This window comes from Euleptes europaea, chromosome 21 (assembly GCF_029931775.1).
Source record: "Euleptes europaea isolate rEulEur1 chromosome 21, rEulEur1.hap1, whole genome shotgun sequence".
Classification (NCBI taxonomy): domain Eukaryota; kingdom Metazoa; phylum Chordata; class Lepidosauria; order Squamata; family Sphaerodactylidae; genus Euleptes; species Euleptes europaea.
In genome coordinates, this window is record NC_079332.1 from 16,139,302 (window position 1) to 16,161,708 (window position 22,407).

General features: G+C 47.6%; 1 protein-coding gene across 1 annotated transcript in view; it reads right to left on the reverse strand.

The window, feature by feature from the left end:
* Positions 1-22,407, reverse strand: part of CACNA1H (calcium voltage-gated channel subunit alpha1 H) — a 343,498-nt gene that overhangs the window by 50,736 nt on the left and 270,355 nt on the right. The window contains exons 14-19 of the mRNA XM_056866218.1: positions 17,756-17,911; positions 12,428-12,518; positions 10,115-10,323; positions 5,575-6,009; positions 2,351-2,451; positions 580-703 (exon numbers count right to left, since the gene is read on the reverse strand). Of these exons, the coding sequence (XP_056722196.1) occupies positions 580-703; positions 2,351-2,451; positions 5,575-6,009; positions 10,115-10,323; positions 12,428-12,518; positions 17,756-17,911 (1,116 nt within the window). The remainder of the gene's footprint in view (positions 1-579; positions 704-2,350; positions 2,452-5,574; positions 6,010-10,114; positions 10,324-12,427; positions 12,519-17,755; positions 17,912-22,407) is intronic.

Consider the following 22,407-nt stretch of genomic DNA (forward strand, 5'->3'; position numbering starts at 1 on the left):
TTGCTCTCCCTGTGCGTTGCCACGCATTTTGCCCGTATTTTCCAGATGCTGTTTTAGAGAGGATCTGGAAAACACAGGCAAAACGTGCGGGAATGCGCAAGGAGAGCGAGGCGACCTGCGACGGTCGGGAAAGGCATGCATAATCAAAATAAAGCCCCAGAGCTGTTGGTGGGGGTGACTGCGGGGAAACAGACCTGCATAAATGGCCTTGGAGCAGCCAACCACCGTTATAGTCTCTTGGGGCACAGAGCATCTCCGTGCGCATCAGAACCACAGGGTATGAGAGTCGAATGTGGGAAAGGATCAGATACCCTCTCCCCATCATGCCACCGTTCTGACACAATTCCCCCCACCCAATGGCTGATTTTTATAACAAATTAAAGAAGAGTCGGTTTTTATATGCCGACTTTCTCTACCACTTAAGGAAGAATCAAACCGGCTTCCAATCATCGTCCTTTCCCCTCCCCACAACAGTCACCCTGTGAGGGAGGGGGGCTGAGAGAGTGTGACTAGCCCCAGGTCTTTCCACCCGGCGTCTCCCAGCCAGGGGTCCACTTTTGGGAGCTCCGCGGGGCTCACCGTACTGCTGGGATCGATGTCTGGCCTCTCCAGTGCGATGGTGATGCAGTTCAGGAAGATGAAGACCAGCACCACGTGGTCAAACATCTTGTGAGCGATGACCTTCTGGCACGTGGCCCGAAGCCTGGAAGGGAAGACAGAGGGGCAGTTGCAGCTCTGCAATCAAGTTGTCCCGCATACCTGACCTCATCTGTGGACCGGGTTCGAGCATCGACTCCCAGGAGCCGGGCAGTTCACTATTAGACAGGTTGACGTTTCAGATTGGGAAGGCTGAACTTGCAAGATGGGGTTTGGGCTTTGGGGCAACTTGTTAACAAGGGCTTGACAGGAACTTCCCAAATCTGCTTCCATATCCCTCCTATTATATGGGAAGAATATTTTGGAAAAATCTTTTATTCATCTACCTTGCCTGCGAACAGTAGTGTGTATAGTATTGCAGATAACCTTCCTTCTTTGCCCCAAATAACAGAGAACGAAGAGGCCAGTCTTATTAGAAATCTTATTAGAAATCTTATTAGATGGGTAAGGCCCCTGGTCCAGATTTCATTGTTAACGAACTCTTTAAGAGTAATGTTTCTGGCTGGAGCAAGACTTTATTTTTCTAACATCTGGAATAATGGATTTATAGCACAATCCTGGCTTAATTCAATAATTAATAATTGTTCCCATTTATAAAAAAGGGGACCACTCCCTTCCTGAAAATTACAGACCGATTAGTTTATTGTCTTGTCTGGGAAAACTATTTAGCTCCTATCTAGTTATAAAATTACAAACTTGGCTGACAGACAGCCAGGTTATTAGGCCATCCCAGGTTGGTTTTAAAAGACGGTCCTCTGATTGAGACCACTGTGCTGTTCTTGTGCCTCTGGCTGAAAAATATCTTAAACCACCTGGAGGGAAACTTTGTGTGACCTTCATTGATCTAAAAAGAGCTTTCGATTGAAGATGGAGTTTGCCCTGCCAGAATGGACTTTGCACCCTATAAATCCGTGGTCTGGCGCTAGGGTTGCCAACCTCCAGGTGGTTTATATCATGGTGTGTATGTGATGGGTGATTTTGTACGTTTCACAGGATTGCATGTATACTTTGCCTGAATATGTCCTGGGAACATCTTTAAAACGTCTCACCAGCAACTGAAGAAGGCAGCACGAAATAAGGACTTATCGGATCCTTGTCTTGCTTTTGCTTCGTTTTCACATCGTCACTCTCACTGTCAGTTGCTTGCTGGACTATCTTAGAAATATATTTCTATGAAGATTCTCTTATAGGACATTTTGTATTGTAGTTCTCTAATAGCTGTTATTTCATACGGTATGTCGTTATAGATATGAGTATTTAATATACACAATTATATTATAGTTGCTGTCAATTTTTGATATTTAACTTCCAGGTGGTGGCTGGAGATCTCCTGGAATTACGACCGATCTCCATACGACAGAGATCAGTTTCCCTGGAGGAAATGGCTGCTTTGGAAGGTGAACTCAAAGGTACTACACCCTGCTGAGGTCCCCCCCCCTCCCCAAACTCTGCCTTCCCCAGGCTCCACTCCAAAAGTCTCCCTGAATTTCCCAACCCAGAACAGGATTCATTGGTCCGGGCATGCCCAGATTTCTGACCATCTGGTGCTATTGGTGGGCAAGAAGGCTAAAAGAGAGCTTCCCCCAGGGGTGCGAAGCTTTTCGAAGGTAAGTGTCCTGAGCACAGTACACTGGGATGGCAAGAACAGATCAGAGAGTACGAGATTTGTGCATCCTAAGTGAGCAGGTCTTACCGATTCTGCGGCGAAAACAAGTAAAGGGACCAGTCTTCGTGGGTCCGGCACCAGCCGGGTTTCAAGGGCTCTAAAACCTTCCGGATCCGGTAGCAGTAACTCTGGAGGGGAAGAGGAAGAAGGATTGGTTTTTATACCCTGCTTTTTTCTCCTGTAAGGAATCTCACGGTGGCTTACAATCGCCTCCCCTTCATCTCCCCACAACAGGCACCTTGTGTGGTAGGTGGGGCTGAGAGAGTTCGGAGAGAACGGTGACTAGCCCAAGGTCACCCAGCAGGCTTCATGTGGAGGAGTGGGGAATCGAACCTAATTCTCCAGATTAGAGTCCGCCGCTCATGTGGAGGAGTGGGGAATTGAACCCGGTTCCCCAGATTAGAGTCCACTCCTCTTAACCACTACACCACACTGGCTCTCATGACTCGGTCATTTCCTTTGCCAACGTCCCTCTGACACCCACGTTCTCCCGACAGCAATCTGGAGCCCCCGAGGGCCCTAAAATTGACACAGTTTCATTCATCCCCTATGAAGCTCTTGCTGGAAGATGCCATTCTTACGGACTGGCCAGCGGGCACAACGAAGAAGAGGCCCCTAGTTCAAATCCTGCCACTACCTCCCACTTAGTAATTAGCCTTAGGCAATAAAAAAAGAGCAAGAATCCAGCAGCACTTTAAAGACGAACCAAATCTCCGGCAGGGGATGAGATTTCGCGAGTCATAGCTGAAGAAATGAGCTGTGAAGGTATCTGAAGAAGTGAGCTGTGACTCACGGAAGTTCGTACCCTGCCAGAAATTTGGTCAGTCTTTAAAGGTGCTACTGGAGTCTGGACTCTGGCTCTTTCCTACCGCTACAGACAGACTAACATGGCTCCCTGTTGGGATCTAGCCTTAGGCAAGTCACTCTCTCAGCCTCAGACCCTCTCTTCCAGCATACAGGGGATAATCATACTGGCCTACATTGCAGGGTTGTTGTAAGGTTCGTGGAGTGTTTTAAACGGGGCAAGGGTTGCTAGGACGGAGAGTCAAAGTTTTCTGTTACTATGAGATGGGAAATGAACCAGGAGCCCCAGGAATTTGAAACAGCTTCCTTGCCTCACCAGGATGGCAGGTCAGAGGAAAGAAGTGCAGGGAACTCTAGAAGGGGCCGTGGCTCAGCGGTAGAGCATCTGCTTGGCATGCAGAAGGTCCCAGGTTCAATCCCTGGCATCTCCAGTTAAATGGACTGGGCAAGCAGGTGATGTGAAAGACCTCCGCCTGAGACCCTGGAGAGCTGCTGCCGGTCTGAGTAGACAATACTGACTTTGATGGACCAAGGGTCTGATTCAGTATAAGGCAGCTTCATGGGGCTAGGCCATGACTCAGTGGTAGAGCATCTGCTTGGCATGCAGAAGGTCCCAGGTTCAATCCCCGACGTCTCCAGTTAAAGGGACTAGGCGAGTGGGAGATGTAAAAGATCTCTGCCTGAGACCCTGGAGAGCCGCTGCCGGTCTGAGTAGACAAGACTGACTTTGATGCACCAAGGGGCTGATTCAGTAGAAGGTCCATTTGCTGAATGGCTGTGGCCGGGGGAATCAGGTGATGCCAGGGAGCCAGTCCTATGCCACTGCCTGCCAGTTATTTCAGAATTTATACCCCGCTTTTATTCTCAACAGAGACCCAAAGTGGCTTACAATGTTGTTCCTCCCTGTCTCCATTTCATCATCGCAACAACAACCCTGCGAGGGATGCACTCGACTGGCCTGAGGTCACACAGCAAGCTAAAGTGGCAGAGGGGGGCATTCAAGCCTGGGTCTCCAAGCCAGAGACAGCTTCACCTGTTGAATTATGTCTGTTATACAAGAAGAAAAGTGGCTGCACACCCCCGGCACTAAATTCCCCCCTCTGCCTTGCTTGGTTCCCTCTTCTCCGAGCATTCCAACTCCCACTGGGAAATATTAGAAATATTAATATTAGAAATATTAGAAGTCTAAAAATAAAATAAGAGATTAATCCTACGATTAGTGCTAAACGATGAATGAAGAAAAAATGTTCCCATTTTAATTACTGAAATAGTAAAGGTATATTTCAGGATCCTCAAGATAGCCCAGTAACCTCTGAAAAAAGATGGAATCACAAAAGGGGCCAGTGCTGAAAGCATCCTTGATAATGCCACTAGAGACCGCAAGCAGAAAGGCAGCAGCTCAGGGAAAAATACACGTATGCCAGAGACCGCAAGCAGAAAAATATACTTATGCCAGAGACTTCAAGAAGAAAGGCAGCAGCTCAGGGAAAAATACACTTGCATCAGAGACTGCAAGCCGAAAGACAGCAGAAAATATATACTTGCATCAGTGACTGCAAACAGGGGAAAATACACTTATGTCAGAGATTGCAAGCAGAAAGGCAGCAGCTCAGGGAAAAATACATGTATGCCAGAGACCGCAAGCAGACAGGCAGCAGGTCAGGGGAAAATACATTTATGTCAGAGATCGCAAGCAGAAAGGCAGCAGCTCAGGGAAAATATACTTGCATAAGAGACTGCAAGCAGAAAGACAGCAGCTCAGGGAAAAATACACATATGCCAGAGACCGCAAGCAGAAAAATATACTTATGCCAGAGACTTCAAGAAGAAAGGCAGCAGCTCAAGGAAAAATACACTTGCATCAGAGACTGCAAGCCGAAAGACAGCAGAAAATATACACTTGCATCAGTGACTGCAAACAGGGGAAAATACACTTATGTCAGAGATTGCAAGCAGAAAGGCAGCAGCTCAGGGAAAAATACACGTATGCCAGAGACCGCAAGCAGACAGGCAGCAGGTCAGGGGAAAATACATTTATGTCAGAGATCGCAAGCAGAAAGGCAGCAGCTCAGGGAAAATATACTTGCATAAGAGACTGCAAGCAGAAAGACAGCAGCTCAGGGAAAAATACACATATGCCAGAGACCGCAAGCAGAAAAATATACTTATGCCAGAGACTTCAAGAAGAAAGGCAGCAGCTCAAGGAAAAATACACTTGCATCAGAGACTGCAAGCCGAAAGACAGCAGAAAATATACACTTGCATCAGTGACTGCAAACAGGGGAAAATACACTTATGTCAGAGATTGCAAGCAGAAAGGCAGCAGCTCAGGGAAAAATACACGTATGCCAGAGACCGCAAGCAGAAAGGCAGCAGCTCAGGGAAAAATATACTTGCATAAGAGACTGCAAGCAGAAAGGCAGAAGCTCAGGGAAAAACACACTTACATCTTCCAGGTCATCATCGTAGTCGAGGGGATCGTCCTTGTGGCCGTCCATGTGCAGGTAGAACTCGCTGGGCACGTGAACCATCTTGCCGTTGCAGTCCTGGTACTCGGCGGGCACCATGGCCAAGGGGTTGACGCTCAAGGAGTGGCGCGTCCCTGGCACTTGGAGAAGCTCCGGCAAGTCCAGGGCCCCTCGGCAATCCAGGGACTCCGCCCGGCGGTGCAAAGGGGGGCGGCCAGCGGCGCTGAGCTTGGCGTCCTCCGACTCGTCGTCGGTGCTGCCTTTCCCTTCCCCGGAGAGCAAGGACTCGCGCTCCCCGGACTGGCTCTTCCTCTTGAGGCTCGGGGCCCGCCCCAGGCTGTTCCAGCTGGAGCGGCGGCTGCCCCAGTTGCTGCCGGCCCCCCAGTTTGCACAGGGGGAACTGCGGAGGCTGGACTGAGAGAGGGGAAAAGCAGGTCAGAGCTGCGGGGAGAAAAACCCACTCCTTTTACACCGTTTCCACTTAGCCCCCCTTTCTCCAAAGCGGCACACCAGGAGGGTTACAATCACGATGCAAAGAATATGCAATGACAACTCCATACATACTAACACACGTAAATAAAAATTGGGCGGCAGGCAGCACCCACAGTCCATCGACACCATTCCACCCTGCATGCAAATTTTTATTTTATTATTTTAGCTAACCAAATTTATCTCTCGCCTTTCTGCCCCCGTGAGGGCCACGCCAAAGTGGCTAGCAAATTACTACACGGTGTGAGCCGCCCTGAGCCCAGCTCACCAGGGGGAGGGCGGGATATAACTAATAATTTATCATCATCATCATCATCATACATGATAAAATCACATTTGCACCGGTGGAAGCTCAACACAGCTGATACTTGGCTAGCAACTTGGGAAAGGCTGTTCCGTGAAATAGGAGCATCCACTGAAAACAACCCTCGATCGAGAGCAGCCACTCGAACTACCCTACGTACGCAACTGCTGCCAAGTCGCAACTGACTTGTGGCAACTCCCCGCAAAGGGGCTTTCAAGGCAAGGGAGAAGCAGGGGTGGTTTGCCATGGCCTTCCACTATACAGTCATAGAATCATAGAGTTGGAAGGGACCACCAGGGTCATCTAGTCCAACCCCCTGCACAATGCAGGAAATTCCGAACTAACCCCCCCACACATCCCCAGTGACCCATACTTCATGCCCAGAAGATGTCCAAGGTGCCCTCCCTCTCATGATCTGCCTAAGGTCATCGAATCAGCATTGCTGACAGATGGCCATCTAGCCTCTTCTTAAAAACCTCAAGGGAAGGGGAGCTTAACACCTCCCGAGGAAGCCTGTTCCACTGAGGAACCGCTCAGACTACTAGAAAATTCTTCCTGTCTTGATGGAAACTCCTTTAATTTCAACCCGTTGGTTCTGGTCCTTCTGGAGCAACAGAAAAGAACTCAGCACTATCTTCTATCTGACAGCCCTTCAAGTTCTTGAAGATGGTTATCATATCACCTCTCAGTCTTCTCCTCTCCAGGCTAAAATACCCAGCTCCTTCAACCTTTCCTCATAGGACTTGGTCTTCCAGACCTCTCACCATCTTTGTTGCCCTCCTCTGGACCCGTTCCAGCTTGTCTACATCTTTCTTAAATTGCGGTGCCCAAAACTGAACACAATCCTCTAGGTGAGGTGTAACCAGAGCAGAGTAAAGTGATACCATCACTTCGTGTGATCTGGACACTATATTTCTGTTACTTCTGTCTTCCTTGGTGGCCTCCCATCCAAGTACTGACCCTGCTTAGTTTCCAACTTACGGTGACCCCAGCAAAGGGGCTTTCAAGGCGAGGGAGAAGCAGAGGGGGTTGGCCATTGCCTTCCTCTGCAGAGCCTTCCTTGGTGGTCTCCCATTCAAGTACTGACCCTGCTTAGCTTCCAATGTATGGTGACCCTAGTCATCGTCACAGGTGTGTGGCTCCCTGGTGAGTCTTGCGAATTGAACATGGGCACAAATCGGCGACCTGTGCAGAAATCTCAACATAGGCCCAATACATGCCAGGCAGCTGGTCCCAGCTCGTAAGCGGACTGCAGCAGTTCACGGCAGTTGAAGGGTCTGAACTGTCTTCAAGGGCAGCACCATGCAGACTGTGTTACAGTAGTCTAGCCTCAAGCTCATTCTGCCATGAATCAGATGCTGAACTTAATGTAGCTGATAGAAGGCAATGTTTGCTAACCTAGCACTTCGGGGGGTGGGTGGGGGAGAATACTTGTTTCTGTTAAATAATGAAAGATTCATTAGCGGCTTATCTGTCTTGCTTTCAACCAGGAGGCAACGAGGGAACTGCTACTGCCTGAGGCACACGTCAGGATGAAGGCAGCTTTATCTTGAAAGAGAATTACAGCAAGTCTATCCTAAAATTTGTCTTGCCTCCTGAGGTGCATTCCCAAATCTGGGTCTAATTCTTCCATCACCTTTATTTTTTAAAGGTAAAGGTATTCCCCTGTGCAAGCATAGGGTCCTTACTGACCCATAGGGTGACGTAGCATCCCAACGTTTACTAGGCAGACTATGTTTACGGGGAGGCTTGCTATTGCCTTCCCTGGTCGTCTACACTTTACCCCCAGCAAGCTGGGGTATTTATCGTTATTGTTTTGTTATTATTATTATTATTTAATTTTATTAAATTTGTACCCTGTCCTTACTCCCTAGCCAAAGCCGGGCTCAGGACGGCTAACAACATATGAGCCATACAAGTTCTGTTAAATACAATAAAATACAATAAAAAAATCATCCTCAATAAAACCATAAACTTTCAGAGAAAACAGAAACCGTATTATGACTATGTGTAACCGGACAATGGCCACGGGGTGCTAGATAACCATGATGTTAATATCAGTAGCTTATAGAGAATGCAAGAATAAGAGGGGAGGGACCATGGCTCAGTGGTAAAGCCTCTGCTTGGCATGCAGATTGGCAAGTCTCTGCTTGGCATCCCAGGTTCAATACCCGGCATCTCCACTTAAAGGGACCAGGCAAGTAGGTGATGTGAAAGACCCCTGCCTGAGACCCTGGAGAGGCGCTGCCGGTCTGAGTAGACAATACTGACTTTGATGGACCGAGGGTCTGGTTCGGTATAAGGCAGCTTCATGTGAGGGGTAGTATAAAGCAGAAGTCTGTACGCGGCAATTTGATTAATCTTAAATTGAGTTTATACATTGATAAAATAGTAACCAACTTTATATAGGCAGTAATGGAAATGTGTAGTAAGAATATCAGTCTTTTATTTGAAGCATTCTTAATGGCTCTAAATATACCATCCAGCTGGATGCAAGTTTATTTAGTATTTAGTAATTCAGTTATTTACTTCATTCATGTTCTGCCAGTTAGGAGACAGGTGGGAGGAAATAATATAAATAACTAAATCAGGGGTCCCCATGGGCGCTACTGCACCCTTTCCTGGTGCCCGCCAAGTGTTTTTAGAAAGTGGGCAGGGCCAGGTTGGGGGGGGCGTCTAGCCAGCAAGACTTCTGATTGGCCATTGGAGATGTGATTGGCTGTGCAGATTTTTAAAGACATTGCTTTAGCACAGTGGTTCCCAACCTTTTTTTGACCAGGGACCACTAGGACTTTTTGGTTCGGGGCAGGGACCCCAAGGTTCAAAATAAAAATTCAGAGAATTTGAAAATAAACTTTAATCATAACTGTTCGTTAAACATTAAACTTAGAATAATATTTGAATATATATTTTTATAATAGAGAACTTTTAATTGAAAATATTAATTTATTATGGGTTTATATCTTTGTTTTGCGGACCTTAATTTAGTTCTCGCGGACCCCTGGGGGTCCGTGGACCCCCGGTTGGGAACCAGTGCTTTAGCAGCAGCTGCCACCACACCACAAGGATCTTCGCTGTATGGCTGAAGGGAAGCTGCGGCAGCCGTTTCCTGCCTGTCTCTGCCTTCTGCGGCAGCCATTTTATGGAAGCCATTGTGTAGCTGTGCCCACCACGCTGTATCAGAATTGCAAAGGTGCCCAGAGGCTCAAAAAGGTCGGTGGCCCCTGAACTAAATGATAAAAAGGGTAAATAAATTATATCCAAAATGGATGTACATCAGCAAGTTAAGGATGCATTAAAAAAATCAAATTTTAAGTATAAGATGCTTCAGAAATCAAATTTTAAGTATATGTAGGGTTGCCAGGTCCCTCTTCGCCACTGGCGGGAGGTTTTTTTGGGGGGTGGAGCCTGAGGAGGTCCGGGATTGGGGAGGGGAGGGACTTCAGTGCTATAGAGTCCAATGGCCAAAGCGGCCATGATCTCCAGGGAAAGTGATCTCTATCTGCTGGAGATCAGTTGCAACAGCAGGAGATCTCCAGCTAGTACCTGGAGGTTGGCAACCCTAAGTATATGCAAGATCTGAAAATTCAGAAAGCCGAACTCAAATTCTGAAAGTCTCCGAATTTTCACTTGGGGGCGTGCGTCGCATTCGGGTTCCCTGACCGACCCTTTCCTTCCGCCAGACATCCAAATCAACTCCGTGGAATAAGAGCGCTTGCTAAATACCAGGGACTTTTGGTCGAAGCTCAGAGGGTCAAGAGATGCGTTGCTCTCTCTTCTGGAATCCGCAAAAGGGTGAACGGAGTCCATGTGCGGGGAGCATTTGGGGGTGGGCATGGGGGTGGCAGCGGTGCGCATGATGATCGGAGGGGGCATGCTCCCTTTGCCCTCCAGGTGGCCGTTGGGCGTGACCGCCAGGGAGTACATCTTCATCTCTGGAAAAGAAAATAAGGTGTCAATCAGCAGCGAATGCCAATATCATGAAAATCCCCCTCTGGGAATTTATTAGCCGACAGCGAACATTCTCCGTTTTATTTGCATATTCATTTGTACATTTGGGAAGCACGTTCGTTTCTCCGATGGCTTTTTACAGACAACAGACTCGGTATTTATAAGTACATAATCTGTGTCTAGAGCTGAAGCGGAACCACTGCTGAAAAACGCATACATTTTATACGGGAAATTGAGGGCGAGGAAGCAGACAGCGGTACTAGATTGAAGATTCCCAGGTTCAAGTCACATAAGAGGAGAGAAGCATTTCAAGGGGGTGCTTTCGGATCAAAACAGCAGGGGTGTCTCGTCCAGTATCATCCCTGTTCAGTGGTTTGACAGCTCCCGGCTGCAAATTTTGTAATGCCCAGATATAAGGCCTGGTATAAAATACTATGTACTCATATGCACACACATGGAAGCTTTGGGAACGTTGGCATCCACGACTGTGGGTTGCCACCAGCTTACACTTGCTTTCCTGGTACTGCCTCGTACCAGTAGAAAGCTCTGGATCACCTCAATCCTCAGGAATGTGGTTTCTGGTTACAAGCTCACAAGATCAAGCACTCGCTCAGTGACGCCTTCGGGCAATATCTATAGCAGTGGTTCCCAAACTTTTTTTGACCAGGGACCACTAGGACTTTTTTGTTCGGTGCAGGGACCCCAAGGTTCAAAATAAAAATTCCAGGAATTTGAAAATAAACTTTAATCATAACTGTTAGTTAAACATTAAACTTAGAATTATATTTGAATATATATATATTTTATAATAGGGAACTTTTAATTGAAAATATTAATTTATTATGGGTTTATAACTTTGTTTCGTGGACCTTAATTTAGTTCTCGCGGACCCCTGGGGGTCCATGGACCCCTGGTTGGGAACCAGTGATCTATAGGCTATGCTAATTAATGTGGAGTAGACACCTAATGTGTATTGGTGCTTTTGTGTATCAATCTGCTTGTCAGCAGCTATGGGCCTGCCCCATCCGAATGCATAAATGATGCTGACTTTCCTTTGTTCTCTGGTGAGTAACCCTGCATCTTATCTGTGGTTATTTCACACCAGATCTGTGTTTAGCTAAATAAAGAACCGTTGCTTTTAACTTAACCTCCTCCTTGTTGTCTATCATTGGACTATAAGACAACCAGGCGTTTCAATTTCGGCAAACGTCCATTATGGAAAAAACACCATATCCTCAAAACCAGTGGTTCCCAACCTTTTTTTGACCAGGGATCACTAGGACTTTTTTGTTCGGTGCAGGGACCCCAAGGCTCAAAATAAAAATTCAGAGAATTTGAAAATAAACTTTAATCATAACTGTTAGTTAAACATTAAACTTAGAATAATATTTGAATATATATTTTTATAATAGAGAACTTTTAATTGAAAATATTAATTTATGATGGGTTTATAACTTTGTTTCGCGGACCTTAATTTAGTTCTCGCGGACCCCTGGGGGTCCACGGACCCCTGGTTGGGAACCAGTGCTCAAAACCTAGTGAAGGAGATAGCATTTTAAGAAGATACAACTTCCATCCCCCCTCTGGCAGGTGTCCTTTTTTCACCAAGAGAAAAAAAACGGATGGTTCTTGCAGCAATGCAATTGATAGTTCATCCAAGCTACCAAATTGTTCCCTCTGAAAGGGAGAATGGCTGTAATTTGCCACGTTGCCCACAGTCAGGGCTGATAGCCCCCCACCATGGGTGGGGGATCTCCCACCCCCAGCTGCCACCCCCCAACCAATCAGCTGGCCAGCAGGGGCTTTATTGGCAGCGGAGGGGGGGAGGCCAACAACATTGGTGATGTGGTGACATCATTTCCGGCGCTTTGGTATTCGGGCAAAAACTCTATGGGGAAAAAGGCGTCTCCCATAGAGTTTTTGCCCAAATACCAGCGTCCTGCATCCCTGGCGATGTGACATCACTACCAGTGCATGCCGGAAGTGATGCTGCCACCTAGGGCTCCTGCCACTACCGGTTGCTGGGACGAACCCGCCGACCCTACCCCGCTACCCCCCTCTTCAAGGGAACGGCGGCCAAAGCGCTACCGGAAGCCCGTAGCTCCTTCAGCTTCTCAAAATCCTCCTCAAAGTTGGTCGACGTTCTGTCCTCATCTGTGTCAGACCGGTTGGCGTCACCCTGCCAAGGATGAAAAAAAAAAATTAGTGCCTTTGAGTGGCATTTTCGACAGTGACCAAGGTTATAAAAATTGTTCCGGGAGGGGGAGACCTTCTGGGAAGGAACTGTGTTCCTCAAGATGACCTCTTTGTTGAATATGTTATGTGAATACCCTTTTTTATATATATATATATATATATATATATATATATATATATATATATATATATATATATATATATATATATATTTCCCTCTTTTTTTTCTTTTTGCTTTTTTGTATTGTAAAATTCAATAAAAATTATATATATATATAAAAAAAGATGACCTCTTTGTTTCACCAGAACAAAAAAAAAAAAAAAGGGGGTGGGTGGGTGGGAACCAAACATGTAGAGAGAGCTTCTAAGGTTGAGCTCCCAACTATGCACTATAACAAAATAATCACGTTTATTGCAAGGTGTACACTACAAAATTGTTAAAAACACAGGGTCTGGAATGCAGGCTACATATAAAAATACCACTTATAAAATTCTTACACACAGTTGATATGCAATCAATGTAAATGGCCCATGCTAGACCAGATGTGTTTCGGCCTGAATAGGCCTTCCTCAGTGGCCATAAATACCAAAATGAGATAAATCTAATTCACAGGTTGATGTACACCCATCCGGAATCTGTACCAGATTGTGTGAGTCCATGTGGCGAGACCCAAAATTCGGGTTAAGAGTCTACATCAAGCCACACAAAATATTACATTCAAATATCTCACAAGATTCATTTCCGGATGCGTTTTTTGGTCACTTTCTATAAATAAATTTTGTTTGCGGCTAGTATGCCAGATAAAACAGGTAAAACAGAAACTGACCACACAGAGTAGATGTTTACTACCAGGGCCAACAAAATATTGTCCCTTTCTAATCTAGCCTTGCCCCACCTTCAACAGTGGGGGACCGATTAACTGGAGAAGAAGAAGAGTTGGGTTTTACACGGCCACTTTCTCTACTACTTAAGGAAGAATCAAATTGGCTTGCAACCACCTTCCCGTCCCCACAACATCACCCTGTGAGGTAGGTGGGGCTGAGAGAGCTTGAAGAGAGCTGTGACTAGCCCAGGCTCACCCAGCTGACTTCATGTGTAAGGGTGGGGCAACCAGCCTGGTTCACCAGATTAGCGCCCACCGCTCATGTGGAGGAGTGGGGAATCGAACCCGGTTCTCCAGATTAGAGCCTGACCGCTCCTAACCACTACACACCACGCTGGATTCACCAAACGCACCCAGAGCTCTGCCCCAAGATGCCACTGGATCGATCACCCTTAAGGTGGGTTTGTGGCACTAAGTGACGTGAAGCGGGGAAAAGAGGCAGCCACAAATTTCTTGGCTGTGATTGCCAGGCAGATCCTTTGCGGTCCCCGATGAATAATGCAACTGTGTTTTTTTTCCTTGAAAGAAAATGCAGGAAAAGAAAAGCTCTTTTCCGTACGTTTAAATCACGGGCTGAAACAGCTCCAAGAGGAGCCATGAAGTGGCGGCAACAAAACATAATCCCAGTTTTTTCTCCAGTAAGTCCTTAATTACATATTTATGGAGAATGTTGCTTGCGACTGCCAATTTCCAGCTTTCTATATGTACGCCATTCACGCAGACGGGAAATTGGAGAATCTGGAAACGGGCTTCTTCATTACAGCTTATGCAATAAGTTATTTTGATGAATGAAATTAATGCATGATGTCCTTTTTTTAAAAAGCACAGATTCCAAGAAGAAGAAGAAGAAGAGGAAGAAGAGTTGGTTTTCCTTTGCCAACTTTCTCTACCACTTAAGGCAGAATCAAACTGGCTTACAATCACCTTCCCTTCCCCTCCCCACAACAGACACCCTGTGAAGTAGATGAGGCTGAGAGAGTTGTGACTAGCCCAAGGTCACCCAGCTGGCTTCATGTGTTGGAATGGGGAAACGATCCCGGTTCACCAGATTCGCGTCTGCCGCTCACGTGGAGGAGTGGGGAGTCAAACCAGGATCAGAGAAGATGCCTTGTCAGGATTCGAACCTGGGTCACCCAGATCATAGCCCGGCGCTCTAGTTAGAGTGCAATCGCAAAATGGAGCCTCTATGTTCAGGAGCGCCGTGCCTCTGAGCACCTGTGGCCAGTGGTCAACAACAGGGAGGCGGATTTGGCTTCTGCACCCATCGATCTTGGTTTTTGGAGGGGTGCATCTGGATACTGAATTAGACCAATCTGATATTGGCGGGCGGAAAGGCATTCCAAGACAACAGCCGGGGACCCAACGCCATACGACGCAGCTCAGCCTGAAGGGAAACACTTCTACTAGCGCACTTTAAGGCACAAAAATTAAGTCAATACAGAGAACAGCACGGCTAATGGCCCTGCGGAGGGACTTTTTAAAGTCAAAGTGTGCCTCGCCGGAGCCCTGCGAGTTAATTCGCCCGGGTGCTTCGAGTGAAATGGAATGGATTCCCTTCTTCGATGGCATTCCTGCCATTTCTTAAATCCAATCTGCCGAAGTGAAAAAACCTCCAGTGTTTCCCTCAAGCAAAACCGTCCAAAGGCGTACTAATTGACGCTTTCTGGAAAAATACTCTCGAGTGCTGCCGAAGAGCAATGCGGGCGAGCGCACCCGCAATCATTGCCCCCACAAAGGAGAAAGGAAACACAGGACCAGGAGAAGAAGATGAAGAAAAAGAATCATAGAATCATAAAGTTGGAAGGGACCACCAGGGTCATCTAGTCCAACCCCCTGTACAATGCAGGAAATTCACAACTACACACACTCATTGACCCTACTCCATGCCCAGAAGAGGGCCAAGATGCCCTCCCTCTCATGAACTGCCCAAGGTCATAGAATCAGCATTGCTGACAGATGGCCATCTAGCCTCTGCTCAAAAACCTCCAGGGAAGGAGCGCTTACCACCTCCCGAGGAAGCCTGTTCCATTGAGGAACCGCTCTAACTGTTGGTTTTATATGCTGGGGGGGGGGGGATTGTGTTGTGGCAGCATGTGGTGTGTGTGTGAGTGTGCTTGCCTGTTGAACTATGTGTATTTTTCTGGCAAGGCCGTAATAAAGTGTTTGTGGTTGCTGGTTTTATATGCCAACTTTCTCTACCCCTTAAGGAAGAATCAAACTGGCTTACAATCACCTTCCCTTCCTGTCCCCACAACAGACACCCTGTGAAGTAGGTGGGGCTGAGAGAGCTCTAAGAGAGCTGCGACTGGCCCAAAGTCACTGAGCAGGCTTCATGTGGAGGAGTGGGGAAATCGAACCTGCTTCTCCAGATTAGAGTCCATCGCTCCTAACCACTGCTCTTAACCACTACACCACCTTAGCTGGCAGGAGGAGAAAGGAGCGGGGGTGGGGTTGGGGACCTCAGTCCTGTTCAAAATCCGTGGATTTCTCAGCGCTTGCAGCTGCATGTGTGAACAGACTCCACGGGGAAACTTTGCACGAATGCAGCAATATCTGGAGATGTCGTTCACATGTGCGAGCCACGACCCGGAATGTGCATGTGCAAATTCGCTCTTCGATTAGGATTTGATGATTCAAGGAATGCAAACAGGGAAGGATGACGGGAGACCGGGAATAAGTTCCCACCTCTGACATACATGCATAGATTGGAAAACATGTACACAGATATAGGTGCATGGAAGCATAGAGGCATAGGGAGGGGAGGGACTTCAATGCCACAGAGTCCAATGGCCAAAGCGGCCACTTTCTCCTGGTGAACTGATCTCTGTCACCTAGAGGTCAGTTGTGGTTATCAGATCAATAATTTCAAATATATTACAGTCCAGAAGCGATAGGAAAAACCAGTCTCAAATGTAGGTAAGTTGGTGGCGGAAAGTGCTCTCAAGTCTCAGAAGAAGAAGAAGAGCTAGTTTTTATACCCCGCTTTTCCCTACAGTTAAGGCGTCCCAAAGCAGCTTACAATCGCCTTCCCTTCCCCTCCCCACAACAGACACCTTGTGAGGTAGGTGGGGCTGAGAGAGTTCGGAGAGAACAGTGACCGGCCCAAGTTCACCCAGCGGGCATCATGTGCAGGAGCAGGGAATCGAGCCGGGTTCTCCAGGTTAGAGTCCCCCGCTCACATGGAGGAGCGGGGAGTCAAACTGGGAAAACAGTTCAAGGAGGCATGGTGGAAAACGCTCCTTCCCTGTTCCATTTCCGCCCCTTGAGATGGCACAGATCGACGCACAGAGTTTCATTCAAGGGCTGTTCCTCATTCAGCACTTGAATCCTTTTGCCACTAAAGTTGATTGGGGAGTCCGAAATTGCAAACGGCGGCTTGGCTCTTGTGGAATACGCGCGCACAAAAATCCCCCAAAAGTGATTAAAGCCCTTGCCGGAGTCATTATTCTTAGCTCGAACAGGCTGAGTTTAGGTAAGGCCTGAGAACATTTCCATAAACTAATGACTTCATAAAAGCCTCTTGATAAAATACGAGATTGCAATTGTGATCGTTCTGGAAGGGAACGCGGGGACATAATTCTCACTTAAAACCCAAACGGCAAAATGGATTTGCCTTGGGGGAGGCAGGCGGGGAAGGTCGGTGTCAAAACGGGTCAGAGTTTCTCTGGATCAAGCGGGGAAGAAATATAGAGGAAATGCTGTCTATTGGCCAAACTATGTTACATTTCACATATGACCACCATGGGGATTTACAGTTAGACATCAGCCAGGGGAACTCAATTCTCAAGTGTGTAACGTTTCACATATGACCACCATGGGGACTTACAGTTAGACATCAGCCAGGGGAACTCCATTCTCAAGCGTGTAACATTTCACATATGACCACCATGGGGACTTACAGTTAGACATCAGCCGCGAGTTCCCCATGAGAACTCAATTCTCAAGTGCGTTATATTTCACATATAACCACCAAGGGGACTTACAGTTACACATCAGCTGCGAGTTCCCCGTGGGAACTCAATTCTCAAGGGGATCTGATTTGGATCAGAACCATGGCTCAAGGAGAAAGGGGGCTCCTCCCCACCCTGGAACAGTGACTGGATAAACTCACACGTTCAGCTATATACACACTGAATGCAACATGAGAACTACTGCATCAAGGAAACTCAAGTTCACCATGGTGCGTGACTTATAGATGTGCTCACTACAGCTTGTGAACAGGGTTGCTATGTACATCCCGGATCGCTTCGCCCGGATCGGTTACTTTCCCCTGCGTATGAACCACGGAGGGTGAATATGTCTGGCGGCCGAATAGCGGGTCGGAGCCTTCCCTTACCTCCGCTTGGAAACCTTCCACCAGGATGGCGACCAAGAGGTTGAAGAGCACATAGTTGCCGAAGGTCATGAGGGCCACGAAGTAGAGGGCTGCCCAGGAAGAGGTGGAGGCCATCCCGTTGTACAAGACCACGTTCCAGTCTTCTTGGGTGAGGATCTGGAAAGGACAGGGAGGAAGAGAGATTCCGGTCGACTCTTTCCAACTTTTCATAACCGTTGGCTTCTAATGCAGTAATTTCAGCTAGGAATGGTTAGAGGAATGCCACTTTGTAGAAAAAAAATATATAAATCCAGTATGGAAACAAACAAATAAACCTTCAATTATTGACTGGAGAGAGAAATTATGGTTATATATGAGGATGGCCAGATTAACGGAATTTTTGCATGGAAATGACATGGAAGAATTTAAACAAACATGGTCTAAGGACACCTCATATTGGGATAAGATGGCAAAAATAGATTTTATGTTGTTGTTTAATGAGTTATAGAAAACAAATCTTTAAATAAAATCAAATTATAGATAATTGATAAAGCAATACTACCAGACACTTCTTCGGAAGTCTGGTGATGGGTCAGTTGTTGTTTTTTTTCTGCTGGGTGGGGGAAAAAGGGTATTTTTGAATATTTAGAATGATGATTGTATTGTATATCGAATTGTATTGAATATGTTGTATAAATACCCTTCTACACTGTTCTTTTTTCTTTTAATAGTATTACATATTTTTTCTTTTTCTTTTTTCTTTTTGTATTGTATGTTTTTGTTAAAAATTCAATAAAAATTACAATATATATATATATATATATATATATATATATATATAAATCCTACCAACTGTCTGACCCAGACAGTGCCACTCATAAAAACACAGGAAGAGCCCTGCTGGATCAGACCAGCAAGGGTCCATCTAGTCCAACATCCTGTCTCACACAGTGGCCAGTCAGTTCCTCCAGAGGACCAACAACAGGGCATAGAGGCCGAGGCCTTCCCTTGATGTTGCCTATTGGCACTGGTATTCAGAGGTTGACTGCCTCTGAATGTGGAGGTTCCCTTTTGTCACTATGGCTAATAGCTGCTGATATTGATAGAGGACACCGTCGTTTAGCGGTGTCTTTTATCAATACTTGGTGCCCAAGTCAGAGAAGGGCCAGATTGGGAAGGCTGAACCCCTAATCCCAGATACGGAACTTCACTGGCAAGAGAAAATCACTCGACACATGCTCAGAGAACATAAGTACGTAAGAAGCACCCTGCTAGATGAGAATAAGGCACCGTCTCATCCAGTATCCTGTTTCTAACTATGGCCAAACAGATGACTCTGGGAAATTCCCCAAGCAAAGCAGAGAGGCAACATCTCCCCAAATTGTCGATCCCCAGAATCATCAGGGAATCAGTAGTAAACTGTCTCTGGATATAGAGGCTCCATTTCGCAGTCATGACCAATAGCTACTGATAGACTAGCCTCCCCCGTGAACTATTTTCATCCCCTTTGAAAGAGCAAAGGAGGGTCCATGGGCAACTTGGCAGGGTCTCTGGATCTTCTCTAAAAGGTGCTGCAATCCATGCGACGCCATTGCTCGCATGCCCCTTCCCCTTTTTCTGCCTTGTGTCTGCACAAAAGCACAGAGGCAACAGCAATTTCAGCACCTCCCCTCTCCTGCAACTCAGAGTCTGTGGGTGCTATTTGTCCCACTGAATGCCCAATAGACACTAAAGGGATACTTGCAGGTTTCCCTTGGGTGGGAAGCTATCAGGTTGGAGAGGAAAAAGCTAAACCCCGCTCTCCACATATCCTGTGGCCCCAATCTGAATTGGGCCTGTGAGCACCCAGGAAGAAGAAGACGACGAAGAAGAAGAGGAGGAGGAGCTGGTTTTTATACCCCACTTTTCTCTATCTTTAAGGAGTCTCACAGCGGCTTACAATCACCGCCCCCTCCCCACAACAGACTCCTTTTGAGGCAGGTGGGGCTGAGAGAGTTCAGAGCGAACTGCGACAAGCCGAAGGTCACCCAGCAGGCTTCATGCGGAGGAACGGGGAATTGAACCTGGTTCTCCAGATCAGAGTCTGCAGCTCATGTGGAAGAGAGGGGAATCGAACTGTTCTCCAGATTAGAGTCCACCACTCTTAACTACTACACCACGCTGGAATTGAGTCCACACCTGGGAGCTCAAAACAGCGCCTCAGACTGAACCTCCTAGGGGTAGACCCGGACAACAGCCCAACGCTTGTTCGTTAATCCTGAGCCCCGTTGCGTTCACAAACGGTGCGCTCAGATGTTGTTCGCTTTTATTAATGTTGCTTCCTCTTATTATTGTTTGACCTATTGAATGCCTATCGCGACGTGAACCACTTAAGCTGATAAACTGTGTAAAAATACAATGTGGCCAGCTGCATGCAAAATGTTCCCATTCCTCGATAATCAAGTGCCGGCAAGTTGCAGTTGACGTATGGTGACCCCAGCAAGGGGCTTTCAAGGCAAGCGAGAAGCAGAGGGGGTTGGCCATTGCCTTCCTCTGCAGGGCCTTTCTTGGAGGTCCCCCATCCAAGTACTGACCCTGCTTAGCTTGCAATTTATGGCGACTTCTGCAAGGGGCTTTCAAGGCAAGCGAGAAGAGGAGGGGGTTGGCCATTGCCTTCCTCTGCAGGGCCTTTCTTGGAGGTCCCCCATCCAAGTACTGACCCTGCTTAGCTTGCAATTTATGGCGACTTCTGCAAGGGGCTTTCAAGGCAAGCGAGAAGCAGAGGTGGTTGGCCATTGCCTTCCTCTGCAGGGCCTTCCTTGGAGGTCCCCCATCCAAGTACTGACCCTGCTTAGCTTGCAGTTTATGGCGACTTCTGCAAGGGGCTTTCAAGGCAAGCGAGAAGCAGAGGTGGTTGGCCATTGCCTTCCTCTGCAGGGCCTTCCTTGGAGGTCCCCCATCCAAGTACTGACCCTGCTTAGCTTGCAATTTATGGCGACTTCTGCAAGGGGCTTTCAAGGCAAGCGAGAAGCAGAGGGGGTTGGCCATTGCCTTCCTCTGCAGGGCCTTCCTTGGAGGTCCCCCAACCAGGTACTGACCCTGCTTAGCTTCCAATTTATGGCGACTTCTGCAAGGGGCTTTCAAGGCAAGCGAGAAGCAGAGGTGGTTGGCCATTGCCTTCCTCTGCAGGGCCTTCCTTGGAGGTCCCCCATCCAAGTACTGACCCTGCTTAGCTTGCAATTTATGGCGACTTCTGCAAGGGGCTTTCAAGGCAAGCGAGAAGCAGAGGGGGTTGGCCATTGCCTTCCTCTGCAGGGCCTTCCTTGGAGGTCCCCCATCCAAGTACTGACCCTGCTTAGCTTCCAATTTATGGCGACTTCTGCAAGGGGCTTTCAAGGCAAGCGAGAAGCAGAGGGGGTTGGCCATTGCCTTCCTCTGCAGGGCCTTCCTTGGAGGTCCCCCATCCAAGTACTGACCCTGCTTAGCTTCCAATTTATGGCGACTTCTGCAAGGGGCTTTCAAGGCAAGCGAGAAGCAGAGGTGGTTGGCCATTGCCTTCCTCTGCAGGGCCTTCCTTGGAGGTCCCCCATCCAAGTACTGACCCTGCTTAGCTTCCAATTTATGGCGACTTCTGCAAGGGGCTTTCAAGGCAAGCGAGAAGCAGAGGTGGTTGGCCATTGCCTTCCTCTGCAGGGCCTTCCTTGGAGGTCCCCCATCCAAGTACTGACCCTGCTTAGCTTCCAATTTAAGGCGATTTCTGCAAGGGGCTTTCAAGGCAAGCGAGAAGCAGAGGTGGTTGGCCATTGCCTTCCTCAGCAGGGCCTTCCTTGGAGGTTCCCCAACCAGGTACTGACCCTGCTTAGCTTCCAATTTATGGCGACTTCTGCAAGGGGCTTTCAAGGCAAGTGAGAAGCAGAGGTGGTTGGCCATTGCCTTCCACTGCAGAGTCTTCCTCAGAGTTCTCCTATCCAAGAACCGGCCCTGCCTATCTTCCGAGATCTGATGAGATCGGGCTATACTACACTGCCTTATCTCCTGCCATTCCTTGACGGGGTGAGGAACAGAAGGGATTGTGTCATACTAAATCAGAAACTACTAGTGGTAACTATTCCAAGACATAGTTAGCAGTCTTTTCCCGGCCCGTTGTGTGAGACTGCTGCCTTAACAGCATTCTTCAACGACTTTTAGGTAAGTCTCTCCACAACCCTCTCCACGTTCGTAACTGCTCCCCTGAGCATGCAGAATCCAGGAACCAAGCCCTAAGGATCCGGGGTTTCCAGTACAAGACAAAAGGTTTTCGACCTCTATTTGTCCAACCTCGGCCGAGACCGGCAGTCTTTAGAACAGCCTCTAAACGGGCCCGACCTAACAAGAGCGGTGTCAGCCGGGCGAGAACCTCCCTCCGTTTGATTTTATTTATTTAATTTAGCAACATGGCTCCCATTAACCTTCTGGGAGGAAGTCCGCTCGGTATTTGGCTGAATTTATTTACCCAGGAGATTTGCCGATCACAAAATAACGCCATCACCTCTATTAAAGCGAGGTAACGGAAGCATGAACTACATGAAGCCGGTGTCAATTTTTCCCCGCAGCGGGGCAATTATTTAATCTCTGCTCATTTTGATCTAGGCAGGAGGGTCACAACTTGAGAGAGTCAACGTTTCCCCAGTGGGGAGCTATTTTCAAGCCGCTTA